Below are 20,675 nucleotides of genomic sequence, written 5' to 3'. Positions count from 1 at the left end.
TTTGACCATCATCTCCTCATTCTTCCAACCCTAGTTTCTCTAACCATTATTCTACTCTGTTCCAAAGAGTTTGATTGCTTTATATTTCATATAAAAGTGAGAACATGGGCTGGGAATATGGCCTAGTAGTAAAGTGCTCGCCTTGTATACATGAAGCCCTGGGTTTGATTCCTCAGCACCACATAAACAGAAAAAGCCAGAAGTGGTGCTGTGGCTCAAGTGGTAGAGTGCTAGCATTGAACAAAAAGAAGACAGGGACAGTGCTCAGGCCCTGAGTTCAAGCCCCAGGCCTGGCAAAAAAAAACAAAACAAAACAAAAAAGTGAGAACATATGTCGGATGCAGTTGCTCAAGCCTGTAATCCTAGCTACTGAGGAGGCTGACATTCAAGGATCATGGTTTAAAACCAGCCTGGGCAAGAGACTTACACACACACACACACACACACACACACACACACACACACACACAGACGCACGCACACGAGCTGTGGCTCAAGTGGTAGAGCACTACTACCTTTGAGCACAAAAGCTCAGGGACAGTTCCTAGGTGCTGAGTTAAAGCTAGCAGGCAGGACCAGCACCAAACAAAAAGAGGAAGAAGAAAAAGAGAGACTTGATAGAGACAGTCAAGAGGTGGTAGCCCATGATCCTAGCTGCTTAAGAGGTTGAGATGAGGGGGCTGGGGATATAGCCTAGCGGCAAGAGTGCTTGCCTCGTATACATGAGGCCCTGGGTTCAATTCCCCAGCACCACATATACAGAAAAAAATGGCCAGAAGTGGCGCTGTGGCTCAAGTGGCAGAGTGCTAGCCTTGAGCAAGAAGAAGCCAGGGACAGTGCTCAGGCCCTGAGTCCAAGACCCAGGACTGGCCAAAAAAAAAAAAAAAAGAGGTTGAGATGAGGAGAATTATACCAGGCTAGCCCCCCGCAGAGAAGTCCTCAAGATTCCATGGAGGGAAACTGTCATTCAGCATTCATGGGAGGCCTAAAATTAGATGGATTTCAGCTCAGGTTTATGCTTGAGTAGGAGTAATCCTATCCTAAAAAATATCAAGGGAAAACAAGGCTAGGCTTTTGTTTGGCTCAGCAGTTTCATGGCTGCCTAGCAAGCTGGAAGACTTGAGTTAAAGCCCCAGTACCACCAAAGGCTAAATCAGTCAATAAGATCATTGGGGAAAGACCAGGTACAAAGTTTAAATGAAGCTCTAAACATTTATATTTTGCCTGAATCAAATCCAAGAGTCTTAACATGTTCTCTATCTCTACATCTTTCAGAGTATCCAAAATGAAGGAGAATATTGAAAAGAAAAGAGAGCAAAGAGAACACATACACACAGTCAAAGCCAAGGTAGTCAACATGCGGAAACAGGCTGTGGAGGAACAGTTCAAAGAATGGATTCTAGACCCCAAAGGGAAAATCCCCACGACAGTGGTAAGGAAGCGGGACACTGAAGAGTAGTGGGGTAGATGATAAGAGGGCATTTGCTAAAATACTAAATGCCTCCTTTGGAAGTGCCAGTACTGTTGATGTAAGTTAGTTCATTCATGACCTGTGTGGCCCAAGAGAGTTGACTCCGTCAATTTTCTCTTAAACATAACAAAAAATATTTTAACTAGTTGTCTATAACCTTGTTCTGACCAAATTAATCATTACAAATAGATAAAGATTTCATTTATTTGTTTGGGTGTGTGTGTGTGTGTGTGTGTGTGTGTGTGTGTGTGTATTTCAGAAAAACCTTCTTAAGCAAAAAGACTGGGAAATTAGTAAGAACTTACATGTAAAAGTAATTTATACCTTGAAGTATTCTCTATATTGAACAGAAATTCTTGTTATGTCTGCCCTCCAGTTAGAAAGACTACCAGTACATCAATAGAAATATTGTAATTGTTTCTTATATAGAATACTAAATATGTAGTAATTGAAGAATAATACACATTTCCTTTTCCTAATCTTCCTTTCCCCCTTCTCTCCTTCCTCTTTCACTTGTTCTCCTTCCCCATTCCTCTCTTCCTCTCCCTTCTTGCCTTTTTCCTCCCCTTTCTTTCCTTTTTTCACCTGTTCCTTCCTCTTGATTTGCAGATACAGAATGCTCTTCGTGATTTTTTTCAGAAGGGAGAGTCTGACCTTGGTAAGCATGCCTATGACTGTAGTATTTTTCTTTTTTTGTGGTACAGGAGCTGAATTCATATGAAGAATCAATATAGGAGTCTATATTATTGAAAGCTCTTACCAATGAAACTAGGTTCTTCTTTTTATACGGAGAATGTAGAAAAGCAGAAAAGTAATCAGTCAAGCTCAACGCTTTTAGTCCAATGCCCTCATTGTATTACAAATATTCTGTAATAGCTCCTTATTATCCTGTGACACCCCTAGAATATTTTACCTACACAATTTTAAAAGGAAGCTATAATGTCTTAACTGTGATGTGAAGGAGAAATACAAAGAAAGGCATTAAAATTATATGTACTAGGCTAGGAATGTGGCTTATTTTTAGAGTGCTTGCCTAGCATGCATGAAACCCCCAGCACCATATACAGAAAAAGCCAGAAGTAGCGCTGTGGCTCAAGTGGTAGAGTGCTAGCCTTGAGCAAAAAGAAGCTCAGAGACAGTGTCCAGGTCCTGAGTTCAAGCCCCAGGACTAGCCAAAAAAGAAAGAAAGAAAGAAAGAAAAGAAAAGAAATGTTTGGTTACAGCTTCACTAGAAGACATGAGTAGTTAGATATTTCTATTTAATTACCATAAATGTTTATAAGTAAGATATATCTAGTTGATAATTTTATTGCATTTGAAATTTTGCAATAAGGGCAAAGTGTATTAATATGTATGTATGTTTATATATTATGTATGTAAGTGTGTGTATGCATACACAATCCCCAGGACTAAGAAAGCTACAAATGGAGACTTACATGGGTGCATTGTGTTGGAGTTTTGATGTTATCTTCTATAACACAATCATCTGTTTTTGCAAAAGCCTCCTTCTTAAATTCCAGGATGACTTTTTAAAATTCACATCTCCCTCAAATTGTCATAGGAGTCACATTTTGGAAAATTCAACAGAAAAATTGGGGGATAGGTAACTCAGGGATAGCATATCTGCAAGGACCTGAGTTCAATCTCCAGCACAAATGAAAAGAGAAAAGAGTAGCAAAAGCATAATCTGTGTTTATATATAAAATAAAGTTGATGTTTTTTTTGCCAGTCCTGGGCCTTGAACTCAGGGCCTGAGCACTGTTCCTGGCTTCTTTTTTTTTTTTTTTTTTTGGCCAGTCCTGGGCCTTGGACTCAGGGCCTGAGCACTGTCCCTGGCTTCTTCCCGCTCAAGGCTAGCACTCTGCCACTTGAGCCACAGCGCCGCTTCTGGCCGTTTTCTGTATATGTGGTGCTGGGGAATCGAACCTAGGGCCTCGTGTATCCGAGGCAGGCACTCTTGCCACTAGGCTATATCCCCAGCCCCTCCTGGCTTCTTTTTGCTCAAGGCTAGCACTCTGCCACTTGAGCCACAGAACCACTTCTGGCCGTTTTCTATATATGTGGTGCTGAGGAATCAAACCCAGGGCATCATGTATAGGAGGCAAGCACTCTTGCCACTAGGCCATATACCCAGCCCCTGGAGTTAAGTTCTAAATGCAAAATTATTCTTTTCGTGTGTGTGTGTGTGTGTGTATGAGTACGTGCGTGTGCGTGCACACGCGCCTGACCTGAGGCTTAAACTCAGGGCCTGGGTGCTGTCCCTGAGGTTTTGTGCTCAAGACTAGCACTCTACCACTTGAGCCACAGTTCCACTTCCAGCTTTTTGATGGTTAATTGAAGCTAAGAGTCTCTTGGACTTGCCTGCCCAGGCTGTATTTGAACCATGATCCTCAGATCTCAGCCTTCTAAGTAGCTAGGATCACAGATGTGAGCCACTAGTACCCAGCATAAATACAAAATTATTATAACCAGATTTTTCACCTATTTAAATGTCTGACAGGAGAGGAAATTCTTCATTGTGCAGAAAGTGCAGGAGTGCTGCTGCCACGCCTACTCATCACTGTAATAACAAAAACCCTCCCATAAATTTCCTTCATGCTCACTGGAGTGGGGGTGGAAAAGGACAGTAACACCCATATGGAGAACCATAGATTGTGATGCTTTTTTTTTCCAGAAAAATTTCCCTAGATAAGATTTAGGGGGTAAAAAATCTGACTCTATTCACAAAGAACTAGTTTGGATCCTGAGATTTCCATAATTTATAACCAATTAATTTTTTCAATTGATTTTCTGCCATAGAGTTACATTGAAAACAAAAGATTGTGAGAATATTTGAAGTCTGTACTTTCTTTAAACTAAAACATGCAAGCCTGGCACTAATGACACATAACTGAAACCTTAGCTACTCAGGAGATCAAGCTTCAAAGCCAAACCTGACAGACAAGTCCTTGAGATCCTTATTTTCAATTACCCAGCAAAAAGCCAGAAGCAGAGGTGTGGCTGAAATGGTAGAGCACCAGATTTGACTGAAAAAGCCAAGCATTCAAGTCTTCTAATACACACACACAGAGGTGTGGCTGAAATGGTAGAGCACCAGATTTGACTGAAAAAGCCAAGCATTCAAGTCTTCTAATACACACACACACACACACACACACACACATACACAGAGTAAAACATATTTCTCATCTTCTCAATCATTGGTTCCCAAATATGACTTGGGGATTTGCTAGAAAACTTTCTCCTCCCTGTTCTCAGTCTATCAAAAACTAACTGTCCAGGCAGCTTAATCTCTACTTTTATTTCAGAAAGTTTTGAAATAACTTTACTTACTCATTTATTTTGGATTGGGGACACTCTGTTGGGATTCTGATGAAAATTAGAGAAATTCCAGACCATTCCAAATGGCACTATTGTTTCTTCTGTCTCTTCTTTTACAATAGTAATTATTTTCTGTAATATTCATTCAGTGTTTATTGAGCCATCCCTTAGTTTCAGATAGTGTGAGGGATAAAGAACGCAGAGAGGACTATGACATGATTCCTCTAATTAAGTTGTTCAGCATCCAGAGAACAGATATATACAGTGAATAACAGCTATTACCATCAGAAACCAGCCTAGTTACATAATTTTCTAGAGCTTGAGGGACTGTCTGGGATGAGTATATCAGTATCAAATGCATACATTTATATGAAAGTTCATATAGTCCTCTTATTGCAACAATGACTGATAATCCATAATTAGCAGTTAGAAAATTCAGAAATGACTGAAATATCTTTCCTATCAGCTTTTGCTGTCCCATAACAGACAAATGGAGGTACTGTTCAAAGCAGGAGAGGAAATAGTATATAAGTTTTTTCATCATACATTTATTTGTCTTTTGCTAAGTTCAGTAAAGATTACATGGTTGTCATATTAGATGGAAGCTTAAACATCTTTATTTGAATTTTGATGTCACCATTATTGATCACTCTTATGCATAAAACTCTGTTGCTTGGCTTTTGTGATACCATTTTCTCTCTTCTTTATCTTTGCTCATCTCTTAGCATTTTTGTTTCTTAGTTTTTCTTTTGCTTATATCTTAAGATATTGTTTTCCTGGGTTTTGGCTCTCATATCATTTGACACTGAATTCACACTAATTTTTCTTTCTCAAATCCATGACTATAGTTGATCTTGTCATTCCCCAACTTGCCTCTGAGCTACAGATTCCATTTGTAAAGATCTACAATGGGGGGGGGGGGGGGAATGCTAGCTGAAGATCAACATGATGATCATCTTTGCATTTGGAAAAACTAAAGATCTGGGTATGTGGACAAACATCTGGAAATGCATAGAAAGATTCATTTTTAAAATAAAATGCATTAGCTGGGTGCTGGTGGCTCATGCCTGTAATCCTTGCTAATGAGGAGGCTGAGATCTGGGGATCACAGTTTGAAAGCAGCCTGGGGAAAGAAAGATCGTGAGACTCTTATCTCCAATTAAGCACCAAAAAAGCCAGAAGTGGATTTTTGGCTCAAGCCATAGAGCATGAGCCTCGTGTAAAAAGCTCAAAAACAGTGCCCAGGCCCTAAGATCAAGTCCCAAGACCTGTACACACACACACACACACACACACACACACACACACACACAGAGAGAGAGAGAGAGAGAGAGAGAGAGAGAGAGAGAGAGAGAGAGAGGAGAGAGAGAGAGAGAGAGATGAAATGCATAGGAGGATGATAACTAAGGACCCTACTTCCTTCAAGGGCCGGGTGGGGAGAAGAGAAAAAGAGGGCAGATATTCATGTTTAGGTTTACTTATGATGATGCTACTTTCTATAACACCATTTTCTGAAATGGCAAATAACTCTTGTATTATTTAAGTCTTTTAATATAAGAAGATATTTGTGCTGGGTACTGGTGGTTCACACCTCACCTGTAATCCTAGTTACTGAGCAGGCTGAGATCTGAGGCTTGCTGTTCGAAGCCAGCTCAGGTAGGAAAGTATGTAAGACTCTTAGCTCCACTAGACTACCGAAAAGCCCAAAGTGAAGCTGTGACTCAAGTGGTAGAACAACTAGTTTTGAGCAAAGGAAGCTAAAGAACTGTACCCAGGTTCAAGCCTGTACCTGTACCTGTACCTGAGTTCAAGCCCCAGAACCACCACAAAAAGAAGATATTGACATATTATTAGTTCACTTTTTGGCAATCCTGGGGTTGAAATCAAACCTGTGCAAGCTCATTTGGCTGGCTCTACCACTTGAGCTTTGCCTCCAGTCCTACTTTTTGCTGGTTAATTTGGACTCTTTTTTTTTTCCCCAAGCTGGCTTTCAACTGCACTCCTTAGTAGCAGATTCTTTGTAGATAGGATTATAAGTGCCTGGTTTATATTACTAATTTTAAAAAATATTGAAAACAAAGGAAAGTTTTTTAAATGTAAAATTTAAGAGGAGTTTTGATTTAGGATCTGCTTGCATAAATACTAGAGTAAAACCTGTGCAGATGTTTATTTTCATATTTCATACTATGGTATATATTTGTTTCTGCCATATCCCAACCTAGATATTAAAATTTTAGGTTCATTTTTTTAGTCTTTTGGTTTCTTGGTTAAGTAAAAGCCAGGAAAAATTCTTTCTAGTTATTGGAATATTACTCAACTATATACCATTTACTATAACTATAGATAGATATTAGTTAAGAAATAATTTTATGGTTAAGTACTATACTATAATTATGAAATATGAATGTATTATAACCAAACTAACTAGCAAATAACTTTTATTCCAGAATTAGAATCACGCTGCAAAGAATTGACTATTAATTATTCAATGGAACCAGGATTGAACAAATTGGAATTTACAGAAGTAAGAAGTTACATTATTTAATAATTTATTTTGCTAATTTCAATTGTCTTCTGGTGAATGTACCACATACACTAACTTAGAATTACATAAATTAAGGCATAAAAGTATTTTTTTAGTTCTAAGGTATGCACTTAAAATTTCACCTTTCTGAAATTAGGTTACATCTTACAACCAAAGGCCCATTATAGTTTGGGTTTTTTTCTTAGAGGCACTAATAATATGAAAATGTGAAAAACTTCCAATGACACCTTCTGGTAAGATGAAGAAAAAGCAGTATCTTATAATCAGTGAAATCTATTTGTACAAATAATAGTGAGATGTAAGATTACAAAGTATTTCCTTGGGTGAGGCACTGTACTAAACTATCCCTGTATGAATTCTGGCAATCCTCTCAGCAATCTTTATCCTTTACTTTTCTTTCTGAAACGTGTGTGTGTGTGTGTGTGTGTGTGTGTGTGTGACCATGTGCGTGCACAGTACTGGAGTTTAAACTACTCAGGGCCTATGCTTGAGCACTCTACCTCCAACCCTTTTTGCTTTTATGTTATTTTTCAGTTAGAGACTCATGTTTTTTTCCTCAAAGCCAGCCTTGAACAGAAACCTCCCAGTCTCTGCCTCCTAAGAGGCAGGAATTATTTGAGTGAGTGTAATAACACTTGGCTAATGCTCTTGTTTAAACTCAGGGTCTTCTGCTTGGTAGGCAAACTCTGCTGCTTGAGCCATGTCCCCAGCCCTTCTTACTTTAACTCTCCACATTTTTGTTCAGGGAAGACGTAGGAGGGGTCCTTCTACCTATGGCCTCCCTGCATAGCTGGGATGATAGGCACATATCACCAGTCCCCCAGCCTGTTGGTTGAACTAAGTTCTTGACCAGGCTAGCCTTGAACTATAATCCCAATCTTGGTCTCACAAGTAGCACAGATTATAATCCTCTGAGGTTCAGAAAGGTTGACCATCCTGCTCAGGGTCTCATAATTAGGGGAACTGGAAATTTTGTATCAGGTAGCTTTGTTCTAAAGTTTACAGAATATTGCATCTCATACAGTATGAATGTACTCTAATGGAATATGTACACAAAAGCAGCAATTTAATGATACTAGAATCCTAATTGACTCTTTCCTGGTTTTGTATTTTATGTTTCTTAGTATTTCCTCATGTTTTTCTCTAATGAGTTATAGAGTCAAGACAATTTTCTCTTTCTCCTCTCACATTCTTGCTTTGTTGAAGGTGAAGACTGTGCTTTATTTTCAAAGTTCTGTGAGAAGAATTTCTGGAATCCTTTGTTGGAATGATATTGGTATAGATAAGAATTTGGCAACTTCTATCTCAGTTATGTTCTAACATGTTTTCTTAGATTCTGTCTTTGTTTCACATCCATTAGTCACAGGGCCAAACTTGTTTATCCCTTCATTGTGTTCTAGAACCATGCCATGAACAACCTCCTTGCCAATTCTCACACAGCTAGCCAATGTTCTCTCTGCCTTACATCAACCCAGGGCCTTGGACCAAACATCCAGGGATAGCTCCTGGGCCTCTACAGTCTACCAGAATGATTCAAACTAGCCATTCCTAAGTTCTATTTATCCTACCTTGCCCTTCATTTCCTGCAAAAAAAATTCCATTGAAGACTCTGGCTTTGACTTTGCTTTCATTCCTTCCTGTCTCTCCCACCTAACCAAAACCTTTGGCTCTACATGACATGGTATGTTCTTTTCTCTTAGAAACAATGAGTAACAAAAATCTTTAATGGAATTAGCCTCTGCATGTCATCATTCAGTCACCTCCATAAAATAAAATCCCACAAATAAAAACAAGACAAGCTACACAAAGAAAAACATGCAGAGGAACAAATGACAATATTATGGCAGTTCAGTAAAAGTCAAGTCTTTGTCACTTTAATATAGTTGCACACATAACTCATATTTCTTGGTCAAACACTGATTCTTGGTGATCCTGGGCCTATTTGTCTAATGCTAATTTCTCTACAGAGGGGCAATTTTTTTTGTTTGTTTGTTTTGGTGGTACCAAGTTTTGAACTTAGAGGCTCAGGCTTGCTAAACAGGCACTTCTGTGATTTTTGCTCATTACTTTTGAGATAAGGTCACCTTTTATGCCTTTGCCTATGACTGGGCTTGATATACCTATGTTAGGCTCTGGTAGATAGGAGAACAGATACATGCCAGGGAGTCCAGCTCTTGGTTGAAAAGAAGCCTCACAACTTTTTTTCTGCCTAGGCTGGCCTTAAACCTCAATCCCAACATTCTCCACCTCCCAAGTAGCTAGGATGAGCCACTAACACCCAACTCTTTGTTTCCTTATAAAAGAAATACATAAATTTTACAATGGTGGGTTATATCTCAATAAGAAAATAATATAGACTCACTATAAAAAATTCAAGGTAGAAAAATATAAAGAAGAAACCATGTTAAGCCCATAATTCTACCACCAACTTGTAATCATTGTTCGAATTGTTATACTTTTCATCATGTAATGACAATAGCTTATATCCTAAACCACTCTTTGATGTACCATAGAGTGTCTTGAGAATGTTGCATGTGTTTTCTTGCTTACTTCTCACAGCTACTCAGTTATTATTATCCTCTTCTTGCCAATGAGACCTAGATGGAAGAATTTCCTCAAGGTCATGAAACTACAAAGTTACAGATCCACCCTGGAACCCTAATATGGGTTCCAAAGTTGCAAAGCTTTCCTTCACTCTGTGGCTTTGAGTTCTAATGTTATACTGAATGTGTGTTTCTACTAAATTGTCTTGTAGCTTAAAACAACTATGAGAAACTTTTGTTCTTGAATTGTTGTCTTCTAGATTGACTTGATTTTATTTTCTTCTTATTTTCTGCAGGTCTTAGGCTTTGAACTCAGAGCTTTGCACATGCTGGGCTGGTGCTCTACCATTTGAGCCCATCTCCAGAGCCAGAATGCAGGCCTAGCCTCCATCATTTGCTCTTTATTTTGCTTCCTGCATATGTTACAGACAGTGGTCAGAATTTCCTAGTCTTTGTGTTTGGATAGTTCTTCCCTGATTTCTATTTATTCAGATGTAGTATGGCTGCTGTCTTGACTTTCATCCTAAGCCACAGGAGACCAGTCTGCTCTCAACTTTGAATGTGCAGTTTAAAGGCTTGACATTTCTTTTTCTAATTACTCTTCTGACTCCTGATGTTACAGTAAGAGCAGGGGAATGGGAAAGTGTCCCTAGAACAAATACAGTCTGAGCTTTGTTCTTTCTTTTGTTCCATCCATTTATTTGGTCATTTATCCAATAAGCATTTGATTAGGTGTTGTTTTATGATGAAGATTAAGAGTGTCCCTCTGTATTTATCCATTTAAAAATTTTTATTTCATTTTATTGTAAGGATGATGTCAGAGTTGTTTGTCCATTTTTAAAACCAAAAATTGATTTCAAATATTTTCAAATTCCTTGTATTAAGATAATAATGATTACATTGCTCTATAATATAATGGATATATCAATAAATTTCCTAATACTGAGCCATCACTATATTTCTAGAATAATCCTAACTCATGGCTGTTCACAGAGAAATTCTGAAATAAAATTCTTTAATACTAGGTTTGACAGACATTTAAGTACTCTATCACTTTAATCACATCCCCAGCAACTTTTCTTTCTTTCTTTCTTTCTTTTTTTTGGTGGTTGTGGGGCTTAAACTCAGGGACTGGGAGCTAACTCTGAGCTCTTTTGCTCTACCACTTTGAGCCATAGCTCCACTTTGATTTTCTGGTGGTTAATTGAAGAAAAGAGTCTCGCAAACTCCCTTGCCTGGGCTGGTTTTGATCTGATCCTCAGATCTCAGCCTCCTGAATAGCTAGGATTACAGGCACCAGCACCCAGAGATCTTTGTTATTTTTTGAAAAATCTCACTTTTGCCTGGGCTGGCCTCAAGACACAATTCTGATCTCTGCCTCCCAAGTAGCTAGAGATTGTAGGTGTAGGCCATTGTGTCTGTTCTAAAATTTGTTCTTCTATTATTTAGCTACTTTATTTAGATTACTACAGCTGCTATCACATTATTATTTACATTATATTATTTGAACTCAAGGCTTGAACTTGCTAGCCAAGCACTCTACCTCTTGAGCCATTGCCTCACCCCCTTCTGCTTTTAGTTATATTTTGAATAGGGGACTTTGCTTTTTGTCCAGACTTGACCTCAGAGCATGATTGTCTTCCCTATTCCTCATATAACTAGGATTACAGGTATGAACCACCATACTTAGCTTACTGGCTTAGATGAGATCTCACTTTTTGACTGGACTGGCATTGTACCAATATCTTCCTGATCTTTGCTTCCCAAATAGCTAGGATTACTGGTGTGTGCCAAATCATATTTGCATTATTTATGGAGTCCAATGTGATGTTTTGACATGTATAAATGTAGAAATATTAAATCACGCCAATTAACATATCTATCGCCTCACTTATTTTTTGTGGTGAGACATTTGCAATGTATTTTTAGCAATTTTAAAATATATAATGCATTATTAATTATAGTCACTCTAACGTGCAATATATCTCAAACTTATCCCCCCCCCCCCAATCTCTCTGAGACTTTGTTCCTTTTGTTCAACATCTCCTAATGTGATTCCTACCCAAAACCCCATCCCCAGCCCTTGGTAACCACCATTCTACTCTCTACTTCCATGAGTTCTACTTTTTAAAAATTCCACAGTTGAGCAAGATTATGTGGTATTTATCTTTCTATGCCTGGTTCATTTTACTTAGCCTAACACCCCCCAAGATCATCTATGTTGCAAATGACAGAATTTCCTTCCTTTGTAAGATTAATTAACAGTATTCCATTGTGAATATATATCCCATTTCCTTTCTCTATCCTAGGTTGATTCCATATCATGACTATTATGACTGGTGCTCCTACTATGAATGTATGAATACAAATTTATTTTTGGTTATTTTCCTTTGCACAGGAAAAGTCCATAAGACTCTTATTTCTAATTAACACACACACACACACACACATGCACCTGAAGGGCCAAAGTGGGGCTCAAGTGGTAGAGTGCTAGTCTTGAGCAAAAGAGCTCAGGAAGTGTCCAGTCCCCAAGTCCAAACCCCAGTACCAGCACACACACAAAAATAAAACTTGGTGTCTTATAATTGTTATTCTTTTGTTTAGTTTTGTTGCTCATGGGGCATGAACTCAGGGCCTGGGCACTGTCCCCGAGCTCTTTTGCTCAAGGTTAGTGCTCTACTACTTTGAGCCACAGCACCACTTCTGGTGTGTAAATGGTTTATTAGTGGTAAGAGTCTCCTGGACTTTCCTGCCTGGGCTGGCTTCAACCCACAATCTTTAGATCTCAGCCTCCTGAGTAACTAGGATTATAGGCATGTGCCAGCAACTCCCAGCTATAATTGTTATTCTTAAAATGTTTTTGTTCTTTCATCTTAAAGTTGTGTGTACCTATGTGCTATTCTTTTTTTTTTTTTTTGGCCAGTCCTGGGGCCTGGACTCAGGGCCTGAGCACTGTCCCTGGCTTCTTTTTGCTCAAGGCTAGCACTCTGCCACTTGAGCCACAGCGCCACTTCTGGCCATTTTCTGTATATGTGGTGCCTGGGGAATTGAATCCAGGGCCTCATGTATACAAGGCAAGCACTCTTGCCACTAGGCCATATCCCCAGCCCCCCTATGTACTATTCTTAGGTGTCTGAAGTAAGAGACTAGGCTTCAACTTGTTTCAGCATAAATATATAGAATGGCCCTATAAGGATATATCTCTAGCTAATGGGAGTTCATGGCTGGGGATGTAGCTCAGTGGTAGAGCACTTGCTTAGAACTTGACCTGGGGTTCAGTTCCTAGTACCAGAAAAAAAAATAATGTTACTGCATCTTTCATGTGATAGCTATTGTACTGACTCTCATCCTCCATAGCAGGTCTAAGGCTGATCTTGCAGCCATAGGACTTAAACTTAAGGACTCATGATTGCTTGGCTTGCTTGCTCAATGGGCACTATATGGTTTGAACCATGCTTCCACTTGCCTTTTTCCCCAATGCATTGTTACCAGAGTTTGAACCCAGTGCCTCACTGTGTTTGGCTTTTTGCTCAACTTTCTTGCTCATGGCTGGCACTCACTTGGCTAAAAGTAATTGTTTTTGACTGTTATATGAGATATTGATGGGGAAGAATGAGAAGTTAGAAAGGAAAGTTAGGTTGGACCCTATCTACAAAGGTATTATATAGAATAGGACAGAGTTCTTATCAAGTATTATTACACATACATCACCCTTACACCATTTTCTTCTTTGAGTGTCCATAAAGTTTTGCTTAAGTAGATGGTTTGGGCTATTACTACTAGTTTTGCTAGCATTTCTCAACTTCTTAAGTTGAAAATAGAATATAATCAAATACTTTCAATTGTAGAGAAGAGCTATTCCCTATTTTGGGGGGGAGTGGAGGACAAGGAAATATTTCTCAAACTAGAATAAACTGAACAGCACAGTGAAATCCTGTCTCAAATATTTTTCTTTGCATCAAAGTATTTAATTATCTAACAAATCACTGAGATCACCTGTATTGTATACAAGTAGTATTTGGAGCCAGGCAACAGTGACTCACACCTATAATCCTAGTTACTCAGGAGGCTACAATCTAAGGATCGCAGGTCAAAGCCAGCCTGGGCAGGAAAGTCCATAAGACTCTTATCTCCAATTAATCACCAGAAAAGTGGAAGTGGAGCTGTGGCTCAAAGTGATAGAATGCTAACCTTGAGCAAAAGAGCTCAGGGATAGTGCCCAGGTCTCAAGTTCAAGCCCCATGACCACCCCCCCCCCCAAAAAAAAAGCAGTATTTGGGGCATTTTTCTTTCCCCCCCCTCACTCCTCTGTCCATCCCTACCCTACCCCCACAACTCACCTTTCCTCCCTCTCTACTCCTCTTCTCTTCTTTCCTCCCCTACCCCCTTCTCTCTCTCTCTCTCTCCCCTTTCTTCCCTCTCTCCTTGCCTCTCCTCTCCTATTGTTCTTCCCTTCTCTCCCTTTGTTCCTTCCTTCCTTCCTTCCTTCCTTCAGCTAAGGTCTTATTACACCTCCCAGGCTGGCCTCAAACTATCTGTACTCCCATCTCATTCTCCCAGGTAAACTGTGTTTATAGGCATGTGCCACCATTAAAGTATTTTGCTTTAAAGCTATTTCATCAACACTAATGAAAATGGAAAAAAATGTAATTAAAGATGTTGAGCATAAAGTCAAGATATGAGCGCCTTTCCAGTGGACATACAATGCCATACAATTTCCCCCTATCATTTGTAACAATAAGCAATGAAAGAGAGCAAGCTTGATGGAGTGTGCTTGGAGAAAACGGAGCCATTGAGTGGTAACAGGAAGGGGGAAAAGAGAGATGGAGACAATAAATGGATGAATACTCACAGGTACCTCTATAGGATTACCATTTTTCTAGGGCATGTGATTTCTGATGACAATGGTACAGATGATGACCTCTCATTTTCCATCTGGTTTGTTCTAGAAAATGAAGATCCAACCACCCCATTGAGAATATTTACTCCTATTCCCTCACTTATTAATCACAGTACAATAATGTCATAGTAATATAATAATGCATTATTGTGTGGGCAGGTATCTGTGGACATGTATCTAAATAGGAATTTCTGTTTGTGTGTGTTCTACTTTGATGTGTGCACATAGTGTATGGGTCCAGGGTGAAACCGGAAATTAGAGAAATTAAAAATACAAGCAAATTAGTCATGGACACACACAACTACAAAAAACAGTATAACAAATAACTATCCTCATTCCTGCAGGGTGAGTGATAGCAAAAGAAAAATGACTATACCGCAGGATTCTGACAACTTTTGGTCCTGTAGTATTGAGGAACTGTTGCTTCTCTTGGCTAGAAGTAAATAAGAGCCATGCTTCAGCCTGGATTATCTTCTCTGTGACCATTTTCTTCTTGCTCAGTGGTGGGCCACTTTGAGATGATCATTTCCTTATGGGACTGTTTTACTTATCCACTTATTCATTAGTTCACGTACTAGTATTGGGGCTTGAACTTGCTCTACCACTTGATACCTCCACCTCTGGCTTTTTGATGATTAATTGGAGTCAAGGGTCTCTCAGATTCTTCTGCCTTATCCTGCCTTTGAACCACAATCCTCAAATATCAGCCTCTGAGTAGCTAGGCTTATAGACATAAAATATAAGCACCTGGCTTATTGAACTATTTTTAGATTAGTCATATAGTATAAGGCCTTCAAATTGACATGGCTCCTAGTTTAAGTTTTAAAGAAAATTGCTTTACAAATTGTACTCAAAGATTGCTGTCTTTAATATGTTCTACCAAATCAAGGCTGAATAGCTTTCTACTCTGCATCTAGTTCCTCTATGTCTTGCATTTTTTTGTTTGTTTGTTTGTTTGTTTTGTTTTTTTTGGCCAGTCCTGGGCCTTGGACTCAGGGCCTGAGCACTGTCCCTGGCTTCTTCCTGCTCAAGGCTAGCACTCTGCCACTTGAGCCACAGTGCCGCTTCTGGCCGTTTTCTGTATATGTGGTGCTGGGGAATCGAACCTAGGGCCTCGTGTATCCGAGGCAGGCACTCTTGCCACTAGGCTATATCCCCAGCCCCTTTTTGTTTGTTTTGTTGAGATCGTTTTGTTTTTCCTGTACCTGGAGCCATGGCAGGAAAGGACAAAAAGAGGAGACTGTATGGCTTCAGGGTTGGTCAGAGGTAATGATATTATGAAAATACATGAGGAGACTTTGAGGAGAAGAGAGAATTCTGTGCCAGAGAAATGGGAAGCAAAAGGTGCACTATCCTCCAAGTTGCCATATCTCTTCCTGGATGATCTTCAACTGTAAGAAATATATACCTCAGAGGATTGGCCAATTAGTAACTCCTCATTCCTGTATTACTTTTCTAGGCTTTCCATAACAAAGTAGTACCAATTGGGTGGTTTAAATAACAGAAATATATCTTCCATGGTCTGTAGGCTAGAAGTCTGAGCCAAGGTGTCAGCATACTGAAGGTCTTTCCTCTTAGTTTGTAGATGTCTGTTTTTAGTCTTCCTCTGTATATGTTCAAATTTCCTTTGCATGGACTGGGAATATGGCTTAGTGGTAGAGTGCTTGCCTAGCATGCATGAAACCCTGGGTTTGATTCCTCAGTATCATATAAACAGAAAAGGCCAGAAGTGGAGCTGTGGCTCATGTGGAAGAGTGCTAGCCTTGAGCAAAAGAAGCTCAGGGACAGTGTCAAAGGCCCTGAGTTCAAGCCCCAGAACTGGCAAAAGCAAACAAGCACCAAAACCAAAATTTCCTTTTATATAAGCATATTAACTATGTTGGATTAAGACTTACCCTTAGAGACCTCATTCTGATTTAATGGCCTCTTTGAAGACCCTATCTCCAAATATAGCCACATTCTAATGTTAGGTCTCCAGTATACAGTTTTAGGAAATATAATTTATCCCCTAACACTACCAATATTATACTTCAATAATAGGGGCAAAATTATGGTTTTTAGTCTGCCAGTTTTATTGTTACTAAGTATTAAAGGAAGTTTTCATTTGATTCATTTCTAAAGGATATAACTGCTTGGTTAAGTACATTTCTGTTGTTGTTATTTTATTATTGTGTTAGTGTTGAGGATCAAATTCAGGCATTCAGGACAAGTGCTCTACTACCAAAGTTCATCCCAGCCCTCAATAACTGTTTTTTCAAAGCTTCTCTCTCTGAAACTGGAAAATTAATTTTTGACCAGAGGTGATATGAACACTCCATTCCTCAATGCTAAATAACCAACATAATCTGGTACTTCAATATTCTATCCTCCTTGCTTGCCAACTCCTTGTCACCTACTAACACTTACAAGTACAGTTTGGAAGTTAATATAACACCCAAGATAAAGAGTTTCTAAACATAGTTTTCTTCCTGTAGCACCCACTTCCTCCACTCTGCAGTGAATCTACAATTAAATAAGTGTGAATCTCAACGGCCCAGAGCTGTGGAGACATAGTGGCTACTAATCTATTTGATGTGACATTCACCACATTCTCAACATTACATCAGAAAAGAAAAACCCAAAATTCATTTCCCTGGGATTTAACACATAGACATAAATTGACCAAGTACAATTTGGACGCTCAACAGCTCCCAAAACTATTAAGTTGAAAGATAGCATCAGTAGTTTGATCTTTACAACAGTTACTTTGATTCATTCCTTGGGAGGGTATGAAAACACATGTGCATTTTACTTTTCTTCTGTTTTTATATGAGACTGGCAAACTTCAGTAATGGTTTTATTTGGAATTTGAGTTATAGTTGATGTTGGCAACTGGTAGGCTTTAAAAAAATATTGTCAAAGTGATGTACAGAGGGGTGACAGTTTCATGCATTAGGCAATGAGTACATTTCTTATCAAACTTGCTACCTCCCCCCTCATTTTTCTCCCTCCTTCTCCCTTCCCCATCACCGCCACCCCCCCCCCCAAGAATTGTACAGTTGGATATTACGGCATGTAGTTTTGTAAGTATTGCTATGGCATTGGTTTATCTTTTATCTTTTGTCTCTCCATTTGATGTTCTCCTTCCCTTCCCTAGTTCCAATAAACATATATGCAATACCCAAAGTACCAAAATCAGTTACTGTGACATCAGTGGTAAAACCCTGGGGAAAAAAGACAAAAGAAAGTAGCATAATTTCAGACAGTAATTATACCACATAGCCCATACCTAGAGAGCAATTACAACACATTCATTCAAAAATCCCATTAAGTTATAAATCCATGAAGAAATCCCTCAGAAAAAAAGTTTTAATCAAACTTGATTCATTTTCATACTAGAAAATTCCTATAGGTTTGATATTGGTTCCCAAAAGCTAAATGTAAAAGAGTGATTTGTTTTTTATGAATTATTTTCTCTTTAAGCATTGAGCCACAAGATTGTTAGAAAATGCTAATTAGCCAACAATTCTCCCATGTGAATAATTTAGAAAAAAACCTATTACTCAAGCAAATCATTTATTTATTTATTTATTTATTTATTTATTTATTTATTTATTTATTTATTTTGCCAGTCCTGGGGCCTGGACTCAGGGCCTGAGCACTGTCCCTAGCTTCTTTTTGCTCAAGGTTAGCACTCTGCCACTTGAGCCACAGCGCCACTTCTGGCCGTTTTCTGTATATGTGGTGCTGGGGAATTGAACCCAGGGCTTCATGTATATGAGGCAAGCACTCTTGCCACTAGGCCATATCCCAAGCCCTCAAGCAAATATTCTTTAAGATAAAAAAGAATCTTGTGATATTAGACTAGGACCAGTAACCCCAGATCATCTAGTTCAGCAAATACTTACAGGCTAGTTGAAAAACAGATTATTGGTCCCCAAACCCAGAGTTTTAGATGCAGTAAGTTGGGAAAGGGCTCAAAAACTTGCATTTCTAACAAGTTCTCAAGTGATGCTTATATTTTTAGGCCAAAGAATCACTGAGAATCACTGATTTCATTTTTTTCCATCTAAAGATATATGCCAGCAGAGAGGACTGGTTTGTTGTTTTGTTATGTTTTTAGTACTGAGGATTGAACCCAGGGCCTTGTGTGCACATGCTCTATCACTTGGGCCCTGTCCTGCCCATTTGGGTTACTTTTTGAAATATGGACTTGCTAAGTTTACCTGTTCTGGCCTTGAACCCATAATCCTCCCACCTCTGCCTCTGACGTAGATAGAATTACAGGTGTGAACCACCAAGCTTGCTAAGACTATTGTATTCTGCAATGCAAACTTTTTCTGGCCAATTTACTACTTCAATATTAGACAAAAACTTATCATGAAATATCCAGGCCCTGTACATAGACAGAATCCTAATTGTGACAGTTCTTAACCATTTACACCATTCTGCATCTCCAAATAGTAGAGAAGAATGCAATTGTGCTCATTGATCCATAAAAAAAAAATGACAGGGCTGAGGTATGTGACTCAAGGGATAGAACACCTGCCTAGCAAGCATGAGGCCCTGAGTTCAACCACAGTGAAATAAATTAATAAATAGTAATGGCAACTGGGTAATTAGGTGGCCAAGGAAACCAAATATTTAGAAAAACTCTTTTGCTATGCTGTAAATTTTGTTCTTTTGATCTGGAAGCCAATTAAATAATGATGTATGACTCATTTACCTGACTATAAGCCTAACATATCTGTTACATAATACATTCTCAATGTGCATAGATGATATTAATGAGGACATGAACTATCAACCCCAAGAATCATGTGTTAATAAAATATGTTCCCAATATGCTTCATTTAAAATAAATTGTCAGTCAGGTATGGTAGTACTCATCTATAACCTTAGCACCTGGGAGGCTGAAGCAAATGGATTACAAATTCAAAGGTCAGCCTGGGTGACATAGCAAGATCTCATCTCAAAAAGAGAGAGAGAAAGAAAGAAAAGAAACATAAAAGAAAGAGAGAAAAGGGAAGGGGGAGGGAAGGAAGTGAGGGAAAGAGGGAGGGAGCCAGGAAGGAAGGGAACGGGAAAGATTACTGTTGTTTAGGAACAAATTACTAAAATGAAACCTCTCACAAAAATTTAATTACATATTAGTTTTATAAGAATCAGATACCAGCTAATATAGCTGAAAATGAAATGCACATTATTCAAGGAATTTTAGGAATAAAACATCAAGACAGATTTCTGGAGGAACTTGACAACCCAACAACCATTTAATTTACATTTGAAGGGTGGCAGAATACACCGTCCCAAATTCACTATAGTTGGCACTAGGATTACTTGAAAAACAGAAGATACAAGAGGTATATCCCAATTCTTCTTGAAAATAGAAGACATAAACTCCCATCTGAGAAATGCCTGCCCTATATAGGAAAAGAGAAAAGCACTCATCAATGAGGAATTTTCGCTGAGAGAATTTTGTGCAGAGACATTTTAAAAATAATTTCTGTCTTCCTTTTAACCTCTCCTCATAAAATAATAATTTTTCCACAATTGCTTCACTTTGTTCAACAGAGTACAAAACCATATAACATTTTCCATTTCTTTAGGACTTCATTTCCTTATGAGGGCTCCATGTTACACAAAAGTTACATTAGAATTTTGTGCTTTTCTCCTGTTAGTCTATCTCATACCAATTTAACTTGCAGGCCCAACTGAAGACCCTAAAAGGATAGAGATATAGTTGTGCCTCCTGCTCTTGACATTCACAAACCCAGTTCCACTCAGAGATCAACTGGCCATTCCTGAATCTTACTTCTGGATTTCTGATGAAGGAAATTTGAATGTTCTTGTTGAGTGAGGTGTAATCATTTATAGTTATGGACATGAGGGCATGCCACATCCATTTGCTAACTC

The 20,675-nt window shown here is 38.8% G+C and overlaps 1 protein-coding gene across 1 annotated transcript in view; it reads left to right on the top strand.

Annotated features, from left to right (window-relative positions):
* Positions 1-20,675, top strand: part of Efcab5 (EF-hand calcium binding domain 5) — a 121,133-nt gene that overhangs the window by 40,329 nt on the left and 60,129 nt on the right. The window contains exons 5-7 of the mRNA XM_048365494.1: positions 1,276-1,432; positions 2,081-2,129; positions 7,240-7,316. Of these exons, the coding sequence (XP_048221451.1) occupies positions 1,276-1,432; positions 2,081-2,129; positions 7,240-7,316 (283 nt within the window). The remainder of the gene's footprint in view (positions 1-1,275; positions 1,433-2,080; positions 2,130-7,239; positions 7,317-20,675) is intronic.

The sequence above is a fragment of the Perognathus longimembris genome, chromosome 17 (assembly GCF_023159225.1).
Source record: "Perognathus longimembris pacificus isolate PPM17 chromosome 17, ASM2315922v1, whole genome shotgun sequence".
NCBI classification, from domain to species: domain Eukaryota; kingdom Metazoa; phylum Chordata; class Mammalia; order Rodentia; family Heteromyidae; genus Perognathus; species Perognathus longimembris.
The sequence above is the reverse complement of the archived record's forward strand: the minus strand, read 5'-3'. Positions and strand labels throughout refer to the sequence as shown.